Genomic DNA, 27653 nt, shown 5'->3' on the forward strand with positions numbered 1-27653 from the left:
GTATACTCTGTCACTGTTGTTACGGGGAAGTGGCTTAATGGATGCAAATTGGGAAAGCAAAACAAAAGAAAAATGCATTAGTTGAGTGGTTAATAAAATATAATTTGTGGTAAATGGGTTCTGACATGACTGGGAATTCACAGGGAGAAGTAAAGCATTGTTGTACTGCACTGCATTTTCAGCATTAAATCCCAGGCACTGTATATGCATGTTTTTTACTTCTCTTTTTCTCTCTCTTTTCTGTTATTTCTGCTGCCCTCTGCTGTGGTCTGAATTATCCAGGAAGTGGAGGTTAGTATTGATTTTTTAAAATCTGGTCTCATTTCATCTACATTGGCTTCTGTCCCATCTAGCACAGTTTCTGCACCCTGTGATCCATCACAAACTGCCACATCTGTATGTGTTGTGTTGTTGTTGATTTGCCTTTTAAAAAGAAAAAGCCACAGGTCAACCTTCCCCATCTTGGTACATTTCAGATATGTTTAGAGTGCAACTTCCATTGTTCCCAGTCAGGAACCATGCTGGTTGGGGATAATAGGAGCTGTAGTCCAGGGCATCTGGAGGGTGTTGGGTGGGAGAAGATGGTCAAAGATATATCATGTTGACACAAATCTAGTTTTGTTACAAGAAGTTGCCTCTATTCATATCAAGGAATTATGTGCCAAATTACAAGAGCAGGGGAGTAATATGGTATAGCTCTTGGCCACCTCTACAACTCTAGATGACAGTAGTACGTGTGAAAAAGATCTCGGAGTTCTCTTGAGCAACAAGTTAAACATGAGCCAACAATGTCATGTGGTGGTAAAAAAAGCCAATGGGATTTTGGCCTGCATAAATAGGAATATAGTGTCTAGATCGAGGGAAGTCATGCTACCCCTGTATTCTGCCTTGGTCAGAGCACACCTGGAATACTGTGAGTACTGAAACATTTTTTTTTCATTCATCGCACATGCCTAATATATATATGCATGGATAAATGGATACGGATAATCTTTTTATTGGTTATGGTAACTTGCAGTGCTATGGGAATGAAGTAGTTAACTGATGAAATTGCATTTGTTCAAAAGTCAAGGCTATGTGTCCATTTGGATTGAACTGTTACTTTAAAAATGCTTTGTTTCTGTCATTGATACTTTCTTGCACCGTTATTGGAAAAGACGTGTGAAAAAGACCTTGGATTTCTCGTGGACAACAAGTTAAACAAGTTAAACATGAGCCTATAGTGTGATGGGGCAGCTAAAAAAACCAACGGGATATTGGCTTGTATCAATAGGAGTATAGTATCTAGATCCAGGGAAGTCATGCTATCCCTCTATTCTGCCTTGGTCAGACCACAACTGGAATATTGTGTCCAATTCTGGGCACTGCAATTGAAGGGAGATGTTAACAAGTTGGAAAGTATCCAGAGGAGGGTGACTAAAATGATCAAGGGTCTGGAGAACAAGTCCTATGAGGAGCGGCTTAAAGAGCTGGGCATGTTTAGCCTACAGAAGAGAAGGCTGAGAGGAGACATGATAGCCATGTATAAATATGTGAGGGGAAGTCATAGGAAAGAGGGAGCAAGCTTGTTTTCTGCAGCCCTGGAGACTAGGACGCGGAACAATGGCTTCAAACTACAGGAAAGGAGATTCCACCTGAACATTAGGAAGAATTTCCTCACTGTGAGAGCTGTTCAGTATTGGAACTCTCTGCCCCAGAGTGTGGTGGAGGCTCCTTCTTTGGAGGCTTTTAAGCAGAGGCTGGATGGCCACCTGTCAGGGGTCCTTTGAGTGTGATTTTCCTGCTTCTTGGCAGGGGGTTGGACTGGATGTCCCATGAAGTCTCTTCCAACTCTATGATTCAATGATTCTATTCTTTAAAGTAAAAAAAGTCAGAGAGAAAGGGGAACACTACATAATCAAGATCATATTGTTATGGAGATAATTTTTCATTCTCCTTTCCCCCCTACCGTCTGTAGTCCAGCAAGAGCTATACCTTGTAATTCTCCTGTTTATGCAACTCGACTGTCATCTGCAATGAAACGATATAGAATCATACCAACCTGGAATATATGTGCCAACTGTCTACCTTAAATGATGTGATTTTTTTCCAGGTCGCTAAGCCTCTTACTTGTAATAACAGCTTTATCTGGTTTTATAGTTGACTTTCTTTGAAACTAGATCATAGGGGGAGAAGGACTGAATAAGGTTCAGCCAGATACTGTTTGAAGGTAGCAGAAGCGGCTAACACCTTCATGCCAGCTAATCCAGGACACACAGCTATTATTTGAGCCAATTTTCTTGGAGCAAATTTTTTTTCCAACTTTGTCCTTCAGGTAGTTGTAAAGATTAGCAAGAAGGCTAAGGCCCCTTCCACACAGCTGTATAAGATCCACGTTGAACTGGATTACCAGGCAGTATGGACTCAGATAATCCAGTTCAAAGCAGATATTGTGGATTATCTGCTTTGATATTCTGGGTTATATGGCTGTGTGGAAGGGACCTAAGGCCCCATCTACATTGCCATATAAAATCCAAATTATCAGCTTTGAACTGGATTATATGAGTCTACACTTTCATACAATCCAGTTCAAAGCAAACAATCTGGCCCATAACTTTGCTCATCCTTGGCCTGGTCTGAAACCAGAGCTTCTCTTTTGTCTGACCCTTTTCCTTCCCTTTTCATTACCTTGAGAACAAAGGTGTTCTGTATTACTGATTCAGGTTTTCACCCAGGTTTGTTACCATGTGATTTCAGATCATTGGTTTTCTGGCCAAAATTTGTTCAGAAAAGGTTTGCCATTCCTTTCCTCTGAGCTTGATAGTGTGTGACTGGTCCAAGGACACCGAATGGGTTGGCATCTCAAAATAGCATGTAAATTACGGGGTGAGCTTGATAGAGGCACATCTTTTGCAAAGCCAGACTTTGGGTGTAAGATTGGAGCCCCCGATGGTGCAGTGGGTTAAACCACTAAACTGCTGAACTTGCTGACCAAAAGGTCAGCGGTTTGAATCCAGGGAATAGGGTGAGCTCCAGCTGCTAGCTCCAGATTCTGCCAACCTAGTAGTTCAAAACATGTACATGTGAGTAGATCAATAGGTACCATTCTGGCAAGAAGGTAATGACGCTACAAGCAGTCATGCTGGCCACATGATCTTGGAGGTGTCTACGGACAACGCTGGCTCTTTGGCTTAGAAATAGAGCACCAACCCCCAGAGTTGGAAATGACACTAGACTTAATGTCAGGGGAAAACCTTTATCTTTTACACTGTAAGATTAATGTAATTTGACACCACCCAATGCTACGGATGTGAAAGGTGAGACACCAGCATCCTTTGCCAGAAAAGGCTAAATACCTTGTAAAACTACAATCCCCAGGTTTCCATAGGATTGATCAATGACATTTAAAGTAGTATGAGACTGCATTAATTCAACAGTGTAGTAGATGCATATACAGTGTTCTCTCACTTATCGCAGGGGTTACGTTCCAGGACCACCCACGATAAGTGAAAATCCGCAAAGTAGGAACACTATATTAATTTTAATATTTATACATTATTTTAGTAGTTATACTCTATTTTAAGTCTTTATCAACCAATCGTGTGTTGATAAATCACCTCCTTCTCCTCCCGTTGCTGCTTAGGCTCCTTTTCTCTCCCTTCGGCTTCTCTTTCCTCCCTTCCTTAGGCTGTAAATTGTAATTTTTTATGATTTATAATATTCTTTTAGAGTTTATTGAAAAACCGCGAAACAGCAAATCCGTGAAAAGCGAACCGCGAAATAGTGAGGGAACACTGTACGCTGTCATATAAAACTCAGATTATCTGCTTTGAACTGGATTATATGGCAGTGTAGACTCATATAATCCAGTTCAAAGCAGATAATATGGATTATCCATTCTGATAATCTGGATTTTATGGCAGTGTAGAAGGAGCCGGAGAAGACATTTGTAAGAACCTCTTGCTCACAAGCAACCCTTTCTGTATACTCCAGACAATACCATCAGCACTGAATCAAAAGCTTGAAAAAGTCAATTTACTGGCCATATTAGCTAAGGGGTTTGGGGAATTGTCCAAGAAGGTAACATTTCCAAGTTGTGTTGTGGCTGTGTAAATACTTCCCATCTCATAGAAAACTAGCAATGTGTGGGTATGTGGATAATTCCAATTTTATTACTGGATTTACATTCACAAGAGCATCTAATTTAATAACCCAGATTATTAAATCGATATAACCCAGATTATTAAATCGGATAATCCACACTGTCTGCTTTGAACTGGATTATATGTGTCTACACTGTCATATAATCCAGTTCAAAGCAGATAATCTGGATTTTATCTGGCAGTGTAGAAGGGGCCTCATACATGAGAGAAAGCCATTTTGGGATGAGGTTCCATTTTTATAAAACAAAACAAAACAATGGTATATGAATTGGCCCCCAGCTATCGTGAGCTGAGCGAGTGGGCTTTTGTTGTGCATTTGTTTTAAATGAAAGATTGCTGAAATGTGGGCAGTCTCCCCTTCTTTTTGATCAAGCAGGATAGCAATCTTCTTTCCCAAGGGCTCTGTCATTAAACCTCTTTTATTTTGTTTTTCTGGTTGATAGAACATGTTTGTTTCTGATTGCATAACACTTGAAAGCCGACAACGGTTCCATTGATTTGCAGTGGGCCGCTGACTGTTGGGAGCTTGCCAGATTTGGAAACTGTCAAAAACAACTCATCTTTCGGGTGGGATTTCTGCTGCATTGTTGTTCCTGGCTTTTATTTCTTCAGATGTTCCTATATTGCTTTTTAAAAAAAACTTGTCCCCAAAAGGCAGCCTAGAAATAAATAAATAAATAAGCTCAGAAATGTGAGAACTAGGCTTGAGGCTTGGGCTTCTATTCTTTCATTAGTTCTTTAGCAAACAAACAAAACGGAAGTTTAATTTTTTAGAGCAGAAATAGGGACATGTTGAATCCTTGGGCTCAAATGCCACCCCTACTATATTCTGTAGCACACTGCTTCTTAAACTGTGGGTCCGGATCCCAAATGGGGGTCCCCTTAGCTCAGGGGTGTCCAAACTTTTCAAGCCAAGGGCCAGTTCATGGTCCTTCGGCCTGTTGGGGGGACAAACTATAGTTCAAAAATATCAGGAATGCATTCCTATGCACATTGCATATGTCTTAATGACAGTGCAAAAAACCCCATGAAATAACAATATAATATCTATTATCTATCTATACACATCTATACACATGATAAAAGTGAAAATCTGTATGTGTGTATGTGGCACAGGTGTCAGTTCACACAGACAGCCTCCACAAACAGGCTATAGTTCTCAGTGCTGAGGAGCCACCAAGTCACTCTGTCCCAGGATATTGCAGGTTACAGCGAGCACATCCCAGTGTTCCTTTCTCTCTCCATTTGCATGACCCCACCCACTGTCACTCCCTTAACCCATCCCTACCCTTTCCTATGGCACAAAGCAAACAGGAATTGATCACCAACTGAACATACTAGAGAGAGAGGGGTGAGGAGAATTCACCATGATTTCTAGGAGTTGTAGGGACTGGGTTGCAATCTAAGAACACTCTGAACCCCACCAACGATGGACCTGGAACTGACCTGGCACACAGACCCAACATGGCCACATTTGCAAACTGGCGGGGTTTGGGGTGATTGCCCTGGGAATCTGGGAGTTGTAGTTCACCAGTATCCAGAGAACACTGAACCCAGTAGATGACGGATTTGGATCAAATTTGGCACACAGACCCAGCATGGCCAACTGTGAATACTGGGGGAGCTTTGGGAGAGTTGACCCAAGCTTTTGGGAAATTGTAGTTCACTCACATCCTTATGCATTTTCTAATAGGAACATTCATAAAAAAACAAAAGCAATGACTTTTCTGGCAAAGGTTTTTTCTAAGAAATAGCATAACATGTGACCAAACTGATATTATCTGACATCCAAAAACAAACAGGGTCCTTTTCAAATCACCCAGGCATTGCTGGATACCCAATCTAGTATAAAATAAAGAACAATTTTAACCAATGTAAACATACCACTGGGGTGGAGGGTCATAAGAGTCCCCCATCTCTCTTTTTCTCCTCCCACCTTTTCTGCGGCCCTGATCCCAAAGAAGGAAGGGAGGAAGGAAGAGGAAGTCAAGGAAGGGAAGGAGGAAGGAAAAAGGCAAGGGACGGAGGAAGTGAAAGAGGCCTGGAGAAAGAGGGCCTGTAGAAATTTGAACAAGGGCCACAATTGGCCCCCGGGCTGGACTTTGGACATGCCTGCCTTAGCTCAATGTTGGGGATCACTAACAATTTGGCAACAGTAAAAGCTTTCTAAATGCATTTACATAAATTTTTTAACAACTCTGTACAGTGTTTACAGTGGATTCTGCAGAAAGTGCTTCAGCTGTAGTCCACAAAAAGGGGAAATCATTCTGTTTAGCAAGCTTTGCAGATGCTGGCTAATTTTCAGTATATGTTTGATTTTTACACCTATTTTATTATATATGTATATACCTGGGGTCACATAAAAATTTTCTCGAGCGGAAAGAGGTTGTGAGTAGAAAAAGTTTAAGAAGCCCTGCTCTAGCACACATTCTTTCTAGAGTTTCTTCTCATCTATTGATGCATTCAGATCAGCCGGTTGGGACATGTCAGTCCCTTTAATGGTGCGCTGCAGTAGAGATGAATGATCAGCAGAATAGAACTTTTGTCTCCATCCAACTTTTGATGGGAGATAAAAGTTTTTCATTGCCCAAAACTTTTTTAGCCGTGGAGCACTTTTTGAAGCAAAAGTCTCTTGTGGAGCCCCAAGAAATGTTTATACATTTTCTTATATACTAGCTTGGAGACTGGGCAGTGCCCGGGTTTTTAGAAAAAGACATTGGGATTTTTTTGGGATGTTAGGTAATATCACTGAAGTTTAGTCCAGATCCATCATCAGCTGGGGTCACTGCTGTCTGGATAAGGGTGAACTACAACTCCCAAATTTCCAGGGCAATCACCCCCAAACTCTGCCAGTATTCGCAGTTGGCCATTTTGGGTCTGTGTGCCAAATTTGGTCCAGATCCAATGTCAGCTGGGTTAAGTGTTCTCTGGATGCAGGTGAACTATAACTCCCAAAATGAAGGTCCATTTCCCATGCAGTATGTTCGGTTGGTCATGGGGCTTCTCTGTGCCAAGTTTGGTCCCAGGCCATTGTCTGTGGGGGTCACAGTTTCTCTGGATGTAGGTGAACTATAATTCCCAAAATCAAGGTCCATTCCCACTAACCCCTGCAGTATGTTCATTTAGTCATGGGGCTTCTCTGTACCAAGTTTGGTCCCATTCCATTGTCGATGGGAGTCACAGTATCAGTGAAGGTACTGCAATTCCCATTATCCATGGCAAGTTTGGTCCAGATCCATCGTTGGTTGGGTTAACAGTGCTCTCTGGATGTAGGTCAAGTGCAACTTTTGTAAATCATGGTGATTTCACCCCAAAGCTCTTGTTCAGTTGCTGGTCAATTCCTCTGTTAACTGTGTGCCATAGGAAGGGGTAGGAAAGGATTAAGGGAGAGGCAGTGGGCGGGGTCATGCAAATTAAAGAACCCTGTTCCTTATGTCCGTTCTGGAGAAAAAAACAGAACATCTAGGATGAAATTGTCCCTACATAAAAGCCTTCATTTGGGTGGGGGGCAGAATGGTATTTGTGGAGTACACTGGTGTTGATACCCCACAGTATGCTTTGTGGAGCCCCTAGGGCTCCACAGAGCACATTTTGAGAACCAGTGTCCCAAAGAAAAAGCACAGAGACTCAAGAAAGCAGGCTCTGGAATAACAAGAAGGCCAAATACAAACTATTCACAAGTTGTTTCCTGGAGGACTGATGACTCCCATTGGCTGTTTGAGAGATTGATTCATTTGGAGACAGAAGAAAGAGGAAGATGCACCATAAATCAAGTGGTTTAACCTTCTTTCAAAGTATAACAAAGGTTAGGTCTACGCTGCCATATAATCTGGTTTCTGAATCTAGATTATCTGATTTGAAGGATGATGATGATGATGATGATAATAATAATAAATTTGATTGAAGTCAAAAATCAGAAACTCCTCAAAGCACAGCAGACAAAAACCAGTACAAGAAAACTGCACTACAAACTAGAGCTGACAGCTGGCACAACAAAACATTGCATGGAACGTTCCTTGACAAAATTGAAGGAAAAGCTGACAAGGAGACCTGGCTATGGCTCACAAATGGGACACTGAAGAAGGAGACAGAAGGCGTGATCCTTACAGCCCAGGAGCAAGCCATCAGAACAAATGCAATTAAGGCCAAGATTGAAAAATCAGCTGATGACCCAAAATGCAGACTGTGCAAGGAAGCTGACGAAACCATTGATCATATCCTCAGCTGCTGTAAGAAAATTGCACAGACAGACTACAAACAGAGGCACAACTATGTGGCCCAAATGATTCATTGGAACCTATGCCTCAAGTACCACCTCCTTGCAGTAAAGAACTGGTGGGATCACAAACCTGCAAAGGTAATGGAAAATGAACACACAAAGATACTGTGGGACTTCCGAATCCAGACTGACAAAGTTCTGGAACACAACACACCAGACCTCACAGTTGTGGAAAAGAAAAAGGTTTGGATCATTGATGTTGCCATACCAGATGACAGTCGAATTGATGAAAAACAACAGGAAAAACTCAGCTGCTATCAAGACCTCAAGATTGAACTTCAAAGACTCTGGCAGAAACCAGTACAGGTGGTCCCGGTGGTGATCGGCACACTGGGTGCCATGCCAAAAGAATTCAGCCAGCATTTGGAAACAATAAACATTGACAAAATTAGGATCTGCCAACTGCAAAAGGCCAACTTACTGGGATCTGCATGCATCATCCAAAACTACATCACACAGTCCTAAACACTTGGGGAGTATTCAACTTGTGATTTTGTGAAATGAAATCCAGCATATCTATCTTGTTTGCTGTGTCATACAATGTCGTTGTGTCAATAATAATAATACACTTTATTTGTAGACCGCCCCATCTCCCCAAATGGAATCAAGGCAGTTTCCAGCATATGTGGCAAACAGTAATGCCAATGAGGAAAAACATACAAATAAATTACATTAAAACAGATCACATCACGCTATATGAGTGATTTAACTTTAAATGTAATAGTCTGCACTGCCCTATAATCCAGTTCAAAGCAGATAATCTGGACTCGGAAAATGGATTATATCGCAGTGCAGATGGGACCAAAGAAGGCAAGGCCAACAGAAATTATTTACAAGCATATGATTTCTGTATCGCATTCACTATATAAGTGCCTTTTTTACTTCTACTTCTCAGCATGTGAAATGTTTGTGGCTGATATTTTATGTTATCTGTATTGTTTATCTGTCCCCTTTTCTTCTCCCCATTAGGATGATTACATCAAGAGCTGGGAGGACAATCAACCAGTTGATGAAGGTAACATTTATCTCCATCTCCTACAAGAAATAGCCAAGGACATTTTGGCACCAATGTTTTTTTCTGCAGAACAGTAAAGCGGAGAGCAAATCTAACATAGTTAGTTCATGTGACTTCCTTTCATTTGTTCTGAAAAGCATTTGGAAGTGGCTGCTGGCCAGGATAATCATATCACAATAAAGGCCAGTTTGAATTGAGATGTGAAATGAGAATGGACTTGCAGTTTTATTAGCTACAGAAATATCTGGGTGCAATTCAGAAATAATACCTTTCCTTGCAAGAGGTGGTTAGGATCTTTCTTTTATTGCACATTTACTGTACTCTATGAACAAGATGATGTACTTTGGATCCCACGGCCCTGTGGCTTCAAGAATCCCCCCCAGCGAAGCCCCTCCCTAGAATGTCCTCCAGCCCCTTGACAGTTAAGAGTTGACTATCGCCCTTAAGCCCATTGCCTCATCCAACTCAACTAGTTTGGGCAGGGGGGGGGGGAGTTCTGGGATCGGGGGTCTACCATTGAGGTCATGCTGGGGAGGGGGAGACGTGGTCAACCATGCCATCCTAGGGAGAAGCGCCACAGAGTTTTTACAATCCTGAGGCAAGTTAAGCAGGATAGCCAACATGACAGGCCCTCCAGTCTTAAGGTTCTGCTGTTAAATGCCAGGTCCGTAAATGGTAAAACATTAGCCATCCAGGATTTGATCCTGGATGAAAAAGCGGACCTGGTTTGCATCACCGAGACTTAGTTGGATGAGCTGTGTGTGTGTGTGTGTGTGTGGGGGGGGGGGTCAACCTCACCTTGCTTTGTCCACCAGGTTTCAGGGTGCACCAGCAGGGCAGGTCTGGGGGGTGGGGAGGCAGGGTTGCAGTGGTCTATCATGATTTCGTCCCTCTGATCAGATGCCCTGTTCCGCCTACTACTGGGTTCAAGTGTGTCCATCTGAAAGTGGGCAGCAGGGACAATTTGGGGATTCTGCTGGTGTACTGTCCACCTCTCAACACAGCCGTCTCACTGCTTGAGCTGGCAGGGGTGGTTTCGGTCCTGGCTTTGTAGTCCCAGTGGCTAATTGTGCTGGGGAATTTCAATATCCATGCCAAGACTGCCCTGTCTGGGGAGGCTCAGGATTTCTTAGCCACCTTGGCAACCCTGGGGCTGTCCCAAATAATAACTGGCCCCACTCATGTAGCTGGTCACACTTTAGACCTTTCAATGTGGATGGGGGAAGTGTTGGCATAGAGTAACTAAAAATTGTTCTGTTGTCATGGAACAACCATCACTTGATCAATTTTAAACTAACCATAGCCTATAACCTTTGCAGGGATGGAGGACCCATTAAGATGGTCCACCCTAGGAGACTTTTGGATCTGTATGGATTCCTGATGTCTCTTGGGAATTTTCCTGTCATGGCGGCAGACGATTCTGTCAATGCCCCGGTCATCCTCTGCAACTCGGAGGCAACTAGGGCGGTAGACACAATCGCTCCTGAACATCTACTTTTGTTCCGCAGAATCAAGTCAGCTCTTTGGTTCACCAAGGAGCTGGCAGTGATGAAGCAGAAGAGATAAGTGCTAGGGTGCCATTGGCAGAGGACTCGAAATGCATCTGACCGAGCACGGGCTAGACTAGAGCCTCACCAGGGCAATGGAAGCAGCCAAGAAGGCTTTCTTGGCTGCCCGCATTGCATCTGCGACCAACAGACCTGTGGAGTTATTTCAGGTAGTAAAGGAGCTCCTCCATTCTCCCGAGGGGGAGCGGACACCGACCATCTAACAACTCAGTGTGGCGAATTCACCCATCATTTTGCAGATAAAGTCATTCAGATATGTTCTGATTTAGATGCCAACCTTAGAGCAATGCCAAGAGATGTAACCTCCACCTGTCTGTCCAGTTTTGATGGATTCGTTCCAACTTGTTTAGCCTGATGAGGATCTTTGGAACAGTGAAAGCGACCACATGTTCTCTAGACCCTTGCTCATCCTGGCTTATCAAACTTGCCAGCAGGGGATTATCTGATTGGTTTGGGAGGATCATAAATTGCCTCCCTGGTCCAGGGACAATTTCCAGGTATTCTAAAACAGGCAATTGTAAGACCTATCCTGAAAAAGGTGTCCCCGGACTCTTCAGTTCTTAACAACTACTGGCCAATCTCTAACCTCCCCTTTTTAGGCAAGATTGTAGAGCAAGTGGTGGCTTCTCAGTTCCAGGGGTTCTTGGAAGAAACTGACTATCTAGATCCATCGCAGTCTGGTTTCAGGCCTGGTCATGGCACAGAGATGGCTTTGGTTGGCTTGGTGAATGACCTCCACAGAGAACTAGACAGGGTGTGTGTGTCCTTGTTGGTTCTCTTGGAAATCTCAGTGGCTTTTGATACCATCAACCATGGTATCCTTCTGGGGCGGCTCTCCGGAACAGATCTTGGCAGCATGGCTCTGCAGTGGCTCCACTCCTTCCTGGAGGGTCACACCCACTTGTGAAGCTGGGGACACCTGCTTGGACCCATGGCCTTTGACCTGTGGAGTCTCATAAGGTTCCATTCTTTCTCCCATGCTTTTCAACATCTACATGAAACCTATGGGCAAGGTCATCTGGAGTTTTGGAATTTGGTGCCATCTCTATGCAGATGACACTCAACTCTATTACTCTTTTCCACCTAACTCCAAGGAAGTCTCCCGGGTCCTGGATGAGGGCTAAGCTGAAGCTTAATCCAGACAAGACAGAGTTCCTCCTGGTCCGTTGCAGGTCTGATTGGGGTATAGGGTGGCTACCTGTGCTCGATGGTGGTCACACTCCCCCTGAGGACACAGGTCCACAGTCTGGGGGGTCCTCTTGGACTCAGTGCTGACGCTTGATTTTCAGGATAGCCTTTGCACAGTTGAAATTTTGCGCCAACTGCCACCGTACCTCAAGAAGTCTGACTTGACCACAGTGGTCCATGCCTTGGTTACATCTAGATTGAACTATTGCAATGCATGCTACTTGGGGCTACCTTTGAAGACAGCCAGGAAACTGTAACTGGTGCAAAGGTTGGCAGCCAGGTTGCTAACAGGAGCCAGTTACAGGGACCATAAGAAGCCTCTACTGAAGCAGCTCCACTAGCTTCTGATAACTTTCCAGTCCCAATTCAAAGTGCAAGTTGTGATCAATTGTTTTTAATTACATTGTTTGTTATATGTTTTAATTTTTATATATTGTATATTGTTTTCTGGGCTTGGTCCCCATGTAAGCCAGCCCGAATCCCTTCGGGGAGATGGAGGCAGGTTATGAGACTAAAGTCATTATTATTATTATTATTGGCACAATGTTGTCTGACACAGCAAACAAGATAGATATGCTGGATTTCGTATCACAAAATCACAAGTCGAACACTTCCCAAGTGTCTAGGACTGTGTGATGTATTTTCGGATGATGCATGCAGATCCCAGTAGGGTGGCCTTTTGCAGTTGGCAGATCCTAATTTTGTCAATGTCTATTGTTTCCAAATGCCGGCTGAGATCTTTTGGCACGGCACCCAATGTGCCGATCACCACCGGGACCACCTGTACTGGTTTCTGCCAGAGTCTTTGAAGTTCAATCTTGAGGTCTTGATAGTTTTTCCTGTTGTTTTTTGTTAATGCAACTGTCACCTGGGATGGCAACATCAATGATCCAAACCTTTTTCTTTTCCACAACTGTGATGTCTGGTGTGTTGTGTTCCAGAACTTTGTCAGTCTGGATTCGGAAGTCCCATAGTATCTTTGCATGCTCATTCTCCAATAATTTTTCAGGTTTGTGATCCCACCAGTTCTTTACTGCAAGGAGGTGGTACTTGAGGCATAGGTTCCAATGAATCATTTGGGCCACATAGTTGTGCCTCTGTTTGTAGTCTGTCTGTGCTATTTTCTTACAGCAGCTGAGGATATGATCAATGGTTTCATCAGCTTCCTTGCACAGTCTGCATTTTGGGTCATCAGCTGATTTTTCAATCTTGGCTTTAATTGCATTTGTTCTGATGGCTTGCTCCTGGGCTGCAAGGATCAGGCCTTCTGTCTCCTTCTTCCGGGTCCCATTTGTGAGCCATAGTCAGGTCTTCTCTTTATCAGCTTTTCCTTCAATTTTGTCAAGGAACGTTCCATGCAATGCTTTGTTGTGCCAGCTGTCAGCTCTAGTTTGTAGTGCAGTTTTCTTGTACTGGTTTTTGTCTGCTGTGTTTTGAGGAGTTTCTGATTTCTGACTTCAATCAAAGCAGGTTCTTCACTTTGCTTTACATATTCTGCCAGGGCATGTTCTTCTTTGACTGCTTGTTTTACTTGTAAGAGTCATTATTATTATTATTATTATTATTATTATTATTATTATTATTATTATTATTATTATTAGAAACACAACAAGATGAGTCCACAGTAGACACTCTGCTGGCTGTTGTATTGGATCACACGTCGGGCACTGCCCAAGTGTCTAGGATTATTATTATTATTATTATTATTATTATTATTATTATTATTATTATTATTCTGTAGCTCTGAGCTACAGTCACCATTTTGCACATACTATTTCCATGTTGTTGCTTATGATTTCTGTCTTTGGCATATGTTTTTCCTCTTCTGAATTACTTAGTTTATTTACGTCTCTTGGGATGAATTTTGATTCCATCCCAGGTATTTTAGTTCATTTCAATGAGAATCTATACATCTAATCAGAATTAAGCTTTGCAGGTTTCAGTGGAACTAATTTCCAGACAAGAGTGTTGAGCAGAGATGCTGTTGGTTTACAACTCCCATCAGTCCTAATCAGCATAGCCGGTGGTAAGGGGTGATTGGAGTTGCAGTCTGGAAGTATCTGGAGGGCCATAACCTCCCCACCCCCACAGTACAATATTGTGCTGTTAGCTTTTGCTTCCCTCTCTTATTAGATAAGGTTGTTGCATGCCATTAAGCAGAATTGATCGTGCTTAAGTGAGTGATGGGAATAATTTTCGTTTTATGTTTGTAGAGTCTGCAAAATGTTACATTACCTTCCTCGGTTACTGTCAGTTAAATTGCTAGTTGAAATCGATAGCTCAGAACTGTGGTTTCACAGACAATTGATCCAAAAGTATTGGGTGGGTGGGCACCATGGGAAAGGGAGTGTTTGTGGGAGAGAAGCAAAGCATGACGCCTTGTGGAAATCAGTAGAGTAGGGCAGCAGTAAATTTCACATCAGAAAGATCACACAGGCAGATAATGTCGTTTGAAGTGACCATGTTACAGAGGCACATTTGAAATATATATGGTTGTTTTTCAAAACATGTTGCCATGGGTTGGATTAGGTCCTTTTCAGTGGTGGCACTGCAGCTGTAGCACAGGTTCTCCAGTTTTTAAGATGTCCTGTTTTGAAAGGTTTTCAGCTTTTAAATAAAAACAATATAGACAACTACTCAATACATGGACAGTACTAAACATAGGAATATAGGAACCTGTATTATACGATGTCAGACTATCTAGTTTCATATTGTCAGCTTTGATTGGCAGGAGGTCTCCAAGGTTTCAAACAAGATGGTTTTCAACTCTACTTGGAGATCTTATTTCTCATCCAAGTGATACTCAGATCTGAATCTGTTGTTAGCTTCCAAATTGGATAAGACTGTTGGCGATTATAGTGGTAAGTGAGCTATATGGATAAATGGTCTGACATGGTATCATGGGAACTACATCTCCCAGAATTCACCCACCAGTGATTCCCAGTCTGTGGTCTGTGAACCACCAGTGGTCCCCATTAACTAAAATATGGTCCATGGCCTCACCATTGCAACAAGGTCTCGTGAAACCCTTCTATAGTGCTGAGGCAAGGGGGATGTTGGGAGGGGAGAGGCCGACTACCCATGAAAGGCATGACAACAAGCCTCCTGACTGCTGCTTCTCCTCCTCTTCCCTCTCCCGAGTGGAGCTATTCCATGTGGTGCCTGGAAACGGGGGTGCCTTGTTGTCTTCACTTTTAGGCCTGGAGTTATTTGGGATGCTGATTCAGAAAATTGCGTTGGATAAACCACATCAGCTCTAGGTTATTAAATATGTTTTTTTGTGGCCCAGCAGATGGTGACTACTGGATGGCATATGCTCTATATAAAAAGCTAGAGTTGATGTGGTCTATCCAATGCAATTTTATTAATCAGCACCCCAAATAACCAAAACAAATCTAAAGTTGACCAAAAACTGTTTCATAACCCTTTTGGTTATGTTGGAGAATGGTCCCTGGTCAAAGTGCTCTCTGGTCAAGTGGTCTCTGGTCAAAAAAAGGTTGGAAACCACTGTTGTAGACAGTGAAGGCTTGTGGCTCTGTTGTTATTCAGGTGGTAAATCTGATCCATGTTTCAGTATGTTGAATGTATTTCAAGCATGAGGTTCATTATAACATTGATAATTCATTTAAAATTAAGGCTCAGATCCAGAGAGGAGTCACCATCCCACTGACAAGTCACAGTCTTCCATTGTTTGTAACTCTATTCACATTTGAGGGTATAGCAAGTCAATCCATTACTAATATGCAATCCTGCCAAGCTGATTTCCAATTGCTGCATATAGCAGACTTCAGTGATTTAAAACATTTCCCCTAAATGGAAGCACCTTTGATCTTCCAGTGATATTAAGTATATTCAGTTTAATTCAATTTTTAAAGGAATGCCTTTACTGCTCTGGCTTGTCAAGAATACTGATTTGTTGACCTTCAAAAAATAGTGAAATAACATTACAGGCTGGTGTATGCGACTGCATTTATACGTAATGGGAATGCTATAGGCTGCCTTTCCCTAAATGTAAAATTTTATGGCTACAAACCTCTCTTCTCCAAATTTAAGTCATTGGGTTTAAGATTTGGGAGTGTAGCTTGGCTGGCAACTGACACTGTGGAATCAAAGGCCCTGGATTGGGTATTACACTACTGTTGTTCAGATTAGACTTTTGCAAAAAGATTGACGTATTTGTCAGTGTCAGCATAAAAAATAAATAAAGATTATGGGAAGAATCAAGCAGATTTTTGAGATTAACTGAAAGTTCATAAATTGGTTAGTCCCAAAGAGCTGCTCCTTTAAAAGTAGACAGCAGCCTGTGCCAAGATGCTAGAGAAAAGAGTATTTGGCAGAACTTGGAAACATTTTTGACAGCAATCAGATTCCCCTAGCCAGAGCAATAAAAAAAGCCCCAAAAACAAATCAGGTTTTCCAAGCTCCCAAGTTCTTATTTAAAAAGATAACTTGTCCACGCTCAGGGTGCTGAGTAGCATACTAGTAGTCATTTCAAACTTTACCTTTATTTCTTTCATCAGGTTTGGATACCACCAAGGATCCCTGTCAAAAGGTTAAATGCAGTCGCCACAAGGTGTGCATTGCCCAGGGCTACCAGCGGGCCATGTGCATTAGCCGCAAAAAGCTGGAGCACAGGTAAAGGCGCGAGCGATTCTTCATTATTCCCTGGGGGTAGAATACATATTTTGAAATACTTACCCCTGCTTCATGCCTTCAGGGAATGTCTTTGTGGTTGGGTGGGATCTGGGTAGTCTGCGGGCTTACTATTATCAATGTAAAATTCAAAAACATAGATGTATTAAGATGGAACATCAGTGTGCGAAGGGATCTTATGGCATTTTTGATACTGAGTGAAAATAGGTGGCATCATAAGCTTTTGTAGACTTCATACTGATAAATGGCATCCTCCATCAACAATGCCCTTCAGCATTATGGCATTGGGAAAACAGGTCAGGAGATAAATGGACACAAATTAGACATTACAAATAGAATTGCACAATAACCAACTCCAGAACAATTCAGTCTTCCTGGACAGTCCAGCTCAGACCTCAGAGCATAAGTCCCTGAATAAAAAAAGCTTCAAAGGAAAATTGGAATACATCCACATATATCTATCCAATCATGGGTTGAATAGAGACAGTGGCACACTATACACTAGTTAACACCCCAGTCTCATGAGGACTCTCTAGTCAGTTTATCATAGCTCTTTCAGATTTCCAGCCAGCATCACCCTACATTCCAATATAGTTTTCCACAATTAATATGGTTACCTAGAAGAGACCACATGGGCCATCTAGTCCAACCCCCTGCCATGCAGGAAAAGCACTCCCAACAGATGGCCATCCAGCATCTGTTTAAAAGTTTCCAAGAAAGGAGCTTCCACCACACTCCGAAACAGAGTTCCACTCTTGAACAGCTCATACAGTCAGGAAGTTTTTCCTAATGTTCATGTGGAATCTCCTTTCCTGTAATTTGAACCCATTGATCTGAGTCCTAGTTTCCTCTTCCTTATAGCATCATTTCACATATTTATACATGGCTATCATGTCTCTTCACAACTTTCTCTTCTGCAGGCTAAACAGACCCAGTTCTTTAAGACGTTTCTCATAGGGATTTATGGCTCCCAGACCTTTGATCATTTAGCCACCCTATTCTGGACACATTCCAGCTTGTCAATATCTCTTTTAAACTATGGAGCCCAGAACTGGACATATTATTCTAGTTAAAGTCTAACCAAAGTGGAATACAAAGGCACCATGACTTCCTTCGATCTAGACACTAGTCGCTTTTTGATGCAGCCCAAAATCCAGTAGCTTTTTTATCCATTGCTGCTGCATCACACTGTTGGCTCATGTTCAACTTGAGTAAACTCTTGTGCCAACAGGACTGTTGACTGACAGGTTGCCAGTTCAAATCCAGGGAGAGCGGGTTGAGCTCCCTCTGTCAGCTCCAGGTCACTATGCAGGGATATGAGAGAAGTCTCCCATAGGATGGTAAAAAGATCAAAACATCCCGGCATCCCCTGGGCAACATCCTTGCAGATGGCTAATTCTCTCACACCAGAAAAAATTGCCCATGAAGACTCCAAGATCATTTTCATATTGATTGTTGTTGAGCCAGGCATCACCCATCCTGTATCTTTTCATTTCATTTTTTCTGCCTGTGTAGTATCTTACATTTGTCCTTGTTGAAATTCATTTTGTTAGTTGTGGCCCAGCTCTCTAATCTGTTAAAGTCATTTTGAATTCTTGTCCTGTCCTCTGGAGTGTTAGCTATCCCTCCTAATTTGGTGTCATCTGCAAACTTGATAAACATGCCCTCTAAACCTTGATCCAAGTCATTAATAAAGATACTGAACAATACTTGGCCCAGGGCCAAACCCTGCTGCACTCTGCTAATCACTTATTTCCGGGATGAAGTGGAACCATTGTTGAGCACCCTTTTGGTTCGGTTGCATTGCCTAGCCCACATTTGACTAATTTGCTTGCAAGAAGGTCATGGGGGACTTTGTCGAAGGCCTTGCTGAAATCAAGATATGCTACATCCACAGCATTCCCTGCACCTACCAAGCTTGCCTCTAGGCAACATCTTTCCTTCCTTTGTCCCCTAATGACTACGAGCCATTCCTAACAGTGAACTTATTACCATCACCATACCCACAGGTTTTGCATTTCTTGTTGCTTTTCACACATGCAATGTGCCTATGTCTGTTCCTAGGCAGTTCACTCCAGGCATCTAATAAGCAGAGTTATGTCTATGAAAGCTTATGTTTCCAACTTCTTTCTCTCAGTGTCAAAGGTGCCGCAGCATGTCTTTGCATATTATTAATGTAGAAAGTAATATAATACAATATTCTAAGGCAGTGTTACTCAAAGTTGTGATCCCTGGGCCAGTGCAGTACTTGAACATTTGCCTGCCTGTCTCTTGCATGTATCCAAAGAAGAAATAAATAATTATAACTAATGGGCACACATTTAATGCTGGTCTTCAGCACATTGAGAACCAATAATTGTCTTCCCACTAGAAGCATTTCCCAGCCTTGGCTCTCCATATTGGAACATAACTGTACCCAGTCTCTGGGCACATATCCGTTTGGCAAATGTGAATTTCTATAATATGTGGAGACTGCCTTTTGAAAACCACTAGTCAATAAAAACATGAACTTGTTAGAAAACAACTCTAACAAGTGATATTCATAAGCGTTTATGTAGTGGCACACAGGTAGCTCAGCTATTAAACTGAAGAACTATGTCTTTTAACTGCCAAGGACAAAGACATGCCACTAAAAATATATATATTTCGTTAGCAGAGGGTGGTCCAAAACATATACACTGTCAGGATCCAGGCTGCAGAGCACCAATAACCATGCGCAGAGACCAGAATCTATCTAATATCTTTATTAAAGAAATATATAAAGTCAATAAAAACAAGTGAAGAATATAGTTCAGAAGCAGACCTTTCAGGAAAGGCCAAATATAGTCCAGGAAAATAATGTCCAATGTAAGATATTAGAGTTCAAAGTTATAATCCATTAACCGAAACACACACTTTGCCAAGCAATAGTGTGGGGAGATGACAAGGTCTTTAGTCCATTGAAGCTTGACAACAAGGCTGGATCAAAGGCTTGGTTCTTGGCTGGATCAAGGACTTGGAACGTGACAACTTGAAGCATGAAACAAGGTCCGTGGCAAAACGTGAAGCAAGGCAAGACTTGAAACTAGATCCGGGAAGCAGGGAACAAGGAATACGAAGTCCACACACGATCTCTCTCCTCAAGCTGAACAATTGACTCCACAAGGTTCCCCTTGCGGCAAAACCCCTATATAGGGTCTTGTTTTCCCGCCAACAGAACACTTTCCCTGGAGAACAAGAAGTGAAACCCAACTCTGTCCAGATGCATGACTCCTTAGAATTTCCCAAGGGAAGCAGACCTAATCAGCTAATTGTCTGGCAGCGATTCTGAAAATCGACATACACATAGAATACAAGTAAGCAAATACATATATTAGCAAAAAAATAGTGAAAGGCTTGGGAGGGTGCTATTTCCAACAGTCCAGATGTTGCTGAACCATCACATCCAGCTTGTGTGACTAACATCCAGTGGATGATGAGAATTACAGTTCACTGAGATCCAAGTTTGGTTAGGGCTCATCTAGTAGCTCTAAATGACTGTTTCAATAACCTTTAAGAAAAAAAACCCCAGCATTCATTGGTCAAAAGTATTTGTTACTGAACAAATGAGTAGAATATTATTAAAATATGCACGCACACACACATACACATTTAGTATATAGCTTGAAACAAGAAGGCTACAGACTGACTTCATTTTCATTCTGAGCAATTTGAGTACTTTTTGGCAGCAGGGGTAGAAACAAATACGAAAAAGAAAAATATAAAAATCAGGGGCAAATTATGTGGCATTCCCGAGAGAGCGAGATGCAGAACATCTACATTAAAAGTCACTTGTTATGTATGTGTCTCCTTTCAGAGCTTTCCCCAAAATAAATTGTTACCATTAATGATGCAAAATGGTATTAGTTACTTGTCATGTTACTCATTGTTTTAAAAGGGGAAAAAATCCTCAGGATGGATTGAGGCTGGCATAAAACATGAAAAAATTAGCTGAAAAATGCCTCATTAAATAACCTTGAAAGTAACTTTGGAAGCAAGTAAAAACGTACGGCTTGTCTTAAAAACACTTCTTGCTTATTCCCACCCTATGTGTTCCCACGGTTGCTTTTGAAATTGGTCCACATTGTGCCCTCCTTGCTGAAATCAATAATGTCGATCATAATGCTTGTACCATAGCTAAGATTGCCAGATTGTATCCAGGACAGGATTTCTGTAGTTTTAATCCTTACAAGATTTTGGAGCACAGCAAGGTCAAACCAGGACAAATATACCTACCCTTCCTCTCTTTCCAAACCCCAACTTTCATTTGTATTTGTTAGCACAAATCCCCAACATGGATAGTGCCCTGCCAGTGGAGGTGGAGGTAAATGATGAACACCTAACTATGCACTGGTATGAGATAATTAGCTGTCTACAGAGACATTGCCCAGGGGATGCCCGGGTGTGTTTCCACCCTATTGGGAGGCTTCTCATGTCCCCACAAGCTAGAGCTGACAGACAGGGGCTCACCCCATCTTGCAGATTCAAACCGACAACCTTAAGGTCAGCAACCCTACCTTCAGCTCAGCAGTCCAGCTGGCCAAGGTTTTAACGCATTGTGCCACAATTTTCTTCTCCAGTGAACAAACTATATACTAAAAGATAAAGGTAAAGGTTTCCCCCCGACATTAATTGTGTCTGACTCTGGGGGTTGGTGCTCATCTCCATTTCTAAGCTGAATTGCCAGCGTAGTCCATAGACACCTCCAAGGTCATGTGGCCAGCATGACTGCGAAGTGCCATTACCTTCCTGCCGGAGCTGTACCTATTGATCTATTCACATTTACATGTTTTTGAACTGCTAGATGGGAAGAAGCTGGAGCTGACAGCGGGAGCTCACCCCGCTCCCCAGATTCGAACTGCCAACCTTTCAGTCAGCAAATTCAGCAGCTCAGCAGTTTAACCCACTAGGCCACCGGGGGCTACAGATAATTTTTTAGGAGGGAAAAATCCAAAACCAGTTGCACAGAAGACAGAAAACAATTTCCACTGCTTCTCTGTGCCAGCTTCCTTCAGTGTGGAGCCTGGGTATTGTAATCCAATATATCTGGAGATGCTGGTTGGTGGATGGTGCCCTCTACCATGAGTAATTTCACCTATAGATTTCTGCCTGTTATATCATGTTACTAGTGCTGGAAAACATCCTTTCTCAAGACTTCTTCATTTTGAAGTCTTCATTTGAGAAGCCTGTAGGTTAGGGAAGTTTTGTGTTTCGTAATTTGGGGGCTGGAAAAGTTCCCTTTTAAAGAATACAGCTCCCAGAATACCATGACCATTGACAATGTTGGGAGCTGTAGTCCAGAAAGACATTTTTCCAAACTATGACTCAAATGCCAATAAGAATGCATTCTGCGCCTGTGGCTGCATACGCAGTGAAGTAAACCTCCATTCTAACACTCTCTCTTTGTTTTCTCTTCCTTCTCTCTTGTTCTTGTTCATATGTACACACACACACAGGATCAAGCAGCCAGCCCTGAAACCCCATGGAAACAAGGATAGCTTGTGCAAGCCCTGCCATATGACCCAGCTGGCATCTGTTTGTGGCTCCGATGGACACACGTACAGCTCTGTGGTGAGGAGAAAACAACTAACCCTGACAATGAGGTGGGTGGAGAGCGGGCGGGGGAACACTCTCTTGGGATTCAAAAGATGGCTGTCATTTCAGGCTTCTAGCCTTCATGGCGGTGACCAATCTTATGCAGGAAAAGACATCTCCTAAGGAAGCCAGAACACAAGAGATAGAGTGGGAAGCTCAAGTAGCAGTTGCCACAAAAGGGCAGAAAATTGTTAATTATGTGTTATTACTATGAAAGGTAGGGACAAAGATCATATGAGGATTTTCTGCCTTGAATGCCAAAACATCTGAGGAATATTCACCTTGACTTGAATGGTTGTGGCAAGGTCGTTATGGAAAGGTGCTGTTTGCTGATCTACTTCAGGCAACAACATTCTCAGGCTGACTTTCTGGAATAGTAATGAATCTGCTCAAGTGAGAGCTACTAGACCGAGAAGTCTGAAAGTGTGGCTAGCAGTGGCAGTGGCATAAGTTTGAATTGAGAGGCAGTATGGCGTAGTGGTTTCGGTACTGAACTGTGACTTTGGAGACCAGATTTCAAGTCTCACTGGTCAGGGAAGCCCATTGGGCAATGCCAAGGGTCCCCAAAAAGGCATTTGAGTTCAAGCCGACCCCTGGATTCTGCAGTCACGGACACAAGTGTTATCTGTAACAAGCATGCTGAACTGCATCTTATCTCTGCTCTTCCCCTGCCTCTGTGTTTTTTAAATCAAGCATATTGGGGCAAGTGCTTTATTCTTAGTTTCCTTGCTTATCTCTGTTGACACCTCTGGATATTGCATCCATCTGACTTGACCGGTATGTTGTCCTTTGGTCCAGCCTTTACATGTACTGAATAATTTAACCCCTCAGTTACCAATTCTATCTGGCACATGTCTTGGAAATTATTTTCCTTGCCTATAACTCCACCAATCATTAATAGACAATTCACACCCTTTCAGCCTCAGAAGACATAAGCAGGCTTCCTCTGAAAAATTCTTGCCTCATGACAGGTTTGCCTTAGGATCGCCATAAGTCAGAAATGAGTTGAAGGCACACAGCAACAACAACAACAACAACAACAACAACAACAACAACAACAACAGCAACAACTAAGTCTGACTTGAGAGCCAGTGTGGTGTAATGATTTAAGTGTTGGGAGCCTGGAGTTTGGGTTTGGATTCCCTCTTGGCCATGTAAATCAACTAAGCAACAACCAGCTCCCTGTCAAATGCAGTTTTCTTAGATGAATCCAGCTATTTCCCAGTCACTGAACATCAGGGGGAGCAGCAGCCAAGCATCAAGCCATCTTACTGTGGATGGATGTGGATGTGGACCAATGACCAAAGTGGCCTCCGTAACTGCCCCCCAAAGATCCTTGCAAATGCCTATCTCTTGGTATATACATTTATTGCAGAGGTAGATTATGTGCTATCTGAGGAATATGTGTTATTCTTGGAATCTCTGAGCCTCTGTAAAGTCCCAAAGCTCCCTGTCACCACTCAATTTTTTTTTTTAAAAAAACAATTTATGCTGATATTGGAATGATTTTGGTTACCCAAAACTATGAATCTGTGCCTGAAAATGAGGTTTCCCCTAGCCCCCAAGAGCTATTCAAACCACCTCCCCCAAATTCCAAAAAATGCCCTCAAATTGGCCAAACTGGTGATGTCATGCCACTTTGGATGCATTGAAATGCTGGATGTTCTTTGCTATCTAAAAAAACCAGACCAATAGGTACTTTACGACAGACATCAGAAGAGCTGCAAGACCAGGAACAAGCCACAGAAGTAAAGCCAAAGATCCACCCAGAAGAAAAATGTTTTTATCATACATCAAGGGAACCACAGACTTCATAGGGAAGCTGATGAAGAAACTCAACCTACAAATAAGCTACAGACCTACCAAGAAATTTCAATCATGCTATGTTCAGTAAAGTACAAGAGGGATCCTCTAATCACTGCAGGAGTCTACCGTATACCATGCAGCTGTTGACAAGTCTACACAGGACCACCAAACACAGCAGCCAAACACAAATCAAAGAGCATGAGAGGCACTGCAGACTAACTCAACGAGAAGTCAGCTATAGCAGAGCACTTGATAAACCAACCTGGACACAGCATATTATTTGAGAAGACAGAAATGCTGGACCATTCTGACACCCATCATGTCAGACTACACAGAGAATCCATTGAAATCCACAAGCATGTGGACAGTTTCAACAGAAAGGAGAAAACCATGAAAATGAACCAGTATTTAAAAAACTGGTATTAAAAAACACCAGAATCAAGACAGTAAATAAAGAACACCACTCAGTAACTCGGGAATTCCAGACAGCAAACAATCAAGTGCCAGTTAACAGCTCCCAAACAAAGGATGCCTCCAGACAACACTGTTTGACTTTGCAGCTGCAAGGCTAATGCTAATCAGGCTTCCAATTGCAACATTCATACCTGCTTCAAACAGACAAGAGTTCTTTCTCCCACCCTGGACAGTCCACAGATATCTATAGCTCCACTTACCTCATTTCCAACAGATCTCCGAACAAACCTCTGAGGATGCTTGCCACAGATGCAGGTGAAACATTAGGAGAGAATGCTATTGGAACATGGCCATACAGCTCGAAAAATTCACAGCAACCCAGTGATTCTGGCCATGAAAACCTTTGACAACATATTTTAGATCTGTGGCTTAGCAACATCTCTCAAAGCAGGATAATGTCTCATCTATTTATTGAGTCATATCTTGTACCATTCAATTTCTTGGAGGATTCATTTTATGCTCCCAATTCTCAATCATGCTAGCTTGATGTTGAAGAATGCTGTATCTACTACCGTGTGCTGTGTTTCTATAAATGATAATTTGAGGAGGTGTGAAACTGAAAACTACAAGGTTCTCTGCTGTTAAACTGCTCATCCAGGCTTACCATTAATGTGAACTGCTAAACACTTTAGGTAAAGCTGGGTTTTCCTTTTCAGTTTACTCCCACTCTTGTGTCTTTATGCCAAGTAAACAGAAAGGAGAGTCAGCATGGTGTAATGGTTTAAGACTATGACTCTGGAGGTCAGGGTTCGAACCACTGCTGCCATTAAACCCACTGGGAACTTTGGGCGAGTCATATACTCTCAGCCAAAGAGGAAGGCAATGGCAAACCTCTTTTGAACAAATCTTGCTAAGAAATCCTTATGATAGGTCCACAGATCAGAAAGAACTTGAAGGCATATAACAACAACAAAGTCTTGTGAGGTATGTTTTAAATGTTCAAAGCATTTCTCTCCCCTCATAAATAGTATTTTCTCAATTTGTTTTCCTGATGGCAAAGGTCAATGTTTTGATAACACTTCCCCATCTAAAGCAGTAGTCCCCAAATGTTGATCCTCCAAATATTGTTGATTTCAATTCCCAGAATTCTTGACTGTTGGCCAATCTGGCTGGGATTCTGGGAGATGAAGTCCAAAACACACGGCGGGCCAAAGTTTTGGGATCATTGATCTATAGTACCCACTAAGATTACATCTACGCTTCAAAATTAATGCAATTTTACAATACTTTAATTGCCATTGATCAATGCTATGGAATCATAGAATTTGTAGTTTGGCCAGCACTTTTTTTTGGTAGAAAAAGCTAAAGATCTTGTAAACATACAACTCACAGGATTCCATAGCATTGAGCCATGGTTGTTAAAGTGGGGCCAAACTGCATTAATTCTACAGTGTAGATGCACTGTAAGTAGTCCTTAGTGGTAATGGGAACTACACTGTCTCTCATTTTTGGCTGGATTCTGTAAAAAGGCAGCTGCTACATGTGAAAACTGTAAAAATCCCGCAACCCAAACAGGGAGCCTTATGTTCTTCAGCATCGCTAGATAAATGTGAAATATTCACGAAAGCTGCAGAGTTGGTGTTACTGTTATTAAATCTAATAGTTTAAGGATAACACCTCTGGGATTTTTGCTAATATGTAAACAAACACCAAATTATATAAAAGTTACATATAACCAATTAGTGGAGGTCTAAGAAGTGGTATAATTGGGTTTTCAAGATGTAATTACGTGAAGGTGAGACTTTTATTTTATTTATGTGCGGGGTTTTTTGTTTGCTTTGGAAGATCAAGAGAGAAAGAGAGCCGCTAAAATGGTTATTATAAACTGTATAATTCTCACAAATGTTACTGCCTTATGACACCCAAGAGTGAAATGCATGGAGGCAATAAATAAACAAGGTCAAGCAAGGACAAGCAATAGGGGATTTTTTGAGGACTAAAGTATATCTGAGGGAGCTTCACTTTCCATAGTGTGTGCACATGTTTTTGTTGTCCCACTGTCACTCTTAAGTCAAAGAAATCTGGCAGGTTTTTGAAACAGTACAAAAACCCACCAGTATAATTTAATAGAGGCAAATGTTTCACTGTATGGAGAGGGGAGGTGAATATCTAAATTTACCTTTACCTTTGCTCCCGTTTGCAACATTATTGTATGCTGATCTGAGTATGGCAGACTTCCATTATATTCTGAACACAAAATGATAATATTTGGGACACTTTGGATAGATCTGGATAACTAGAGCATAACAGATATAAACCAAATCTCTCAAAGAAAAGGAAAGAGACAGTGATAATAAAAGCAGGGTGAAAACTCTAAGGTTATCTGATTTGCCTTCTGAAGAGAGTGAGTCTTGATGATGGCACAGTGATATAATGTCACCACCAGAAATAAGTGTTGCGTGCCTCACATTGCATAGAGTACAGTAAAACTCAACAGGATAGTGTGACTCACAAGTCAGAGCTCATTTGGGTAGCCGCCGTTGTGCTGTGCTAACCTATTTTGGCATAATGGGTTAAGGCCTTGTGATTTGAAGGTTGGGTTACTGACCTGAAGGCTGCGAGGTTCAAATCCAACTCAAGGAGAGTGTGGATGAGCTCCCTCTATCAGCTCCAGCTCCATGCAGGGACATGAGAAAGGCCTCCCACAAGGATGGTAAAAGATCAAAACATCCGGACGTCCCCTGGGCAACATCCTCGCAGACGGCCAATTCTCTCACTCCAGAAGTGACTTGCAGTTTCTCAAGTCGCTCCTGACACGAAAAAAAAAATTGTAGATCTTCCCATAGTCCAAAGTTCAAAGCACTAAATCACACTGGGTAACTGCATGGTGGTTATGAGCGGTCACTCATGGTCAAGACTTATTGTCTTCTAAAGGTAGAGTCTTGGTGGTAGAGCCATAAATGACTGTGAAGACC

The 27653-nt window shown here is 42.2% G+C and overlaps 1 protein-coding gene across 1 annotated transcript in view; it reads left to right on the forward strand.

Annotated features, from left to right (window-relative positions):
• Positions 1-27653, forward strand: part of spock2 (SPARC (osteonectin), cwcv and kazal like domains proteoglycan 2) — a 145484-nt gene that overhangs the window by 76196 nt on the left and 41635 nt on the right. Inside the window, exons 2-4 of the mRNA XM_062976984.1 lie at positions 9391-9436; positions 16713-16827; positions 22320-22434. Of these exons, the coding sequence (XP_062833054.1) occupies positions 9391-9436; positions 16713-16827; positions 22320-22434 (276 nt within the window). The remainder of the gene's footprint in view (positions 1-9390; positions 9437-16712; positions 16828-22319; positions 22435-27653) is intronic.

Source organism: Anolis carolinensis, chromosome 3 (genome assembly GCF_035594765.1).
Source record: "Anolis carolinensis isolate JA03-04 chromosome 3, rAnoCar3.1.pri, whole genome shotgun sequence".
NCBI lineage: Eukaryota > Metazoa > Chordata > Lepidosauria > Squamata > Dactyloidae > Anolis > Anolis carolinensis.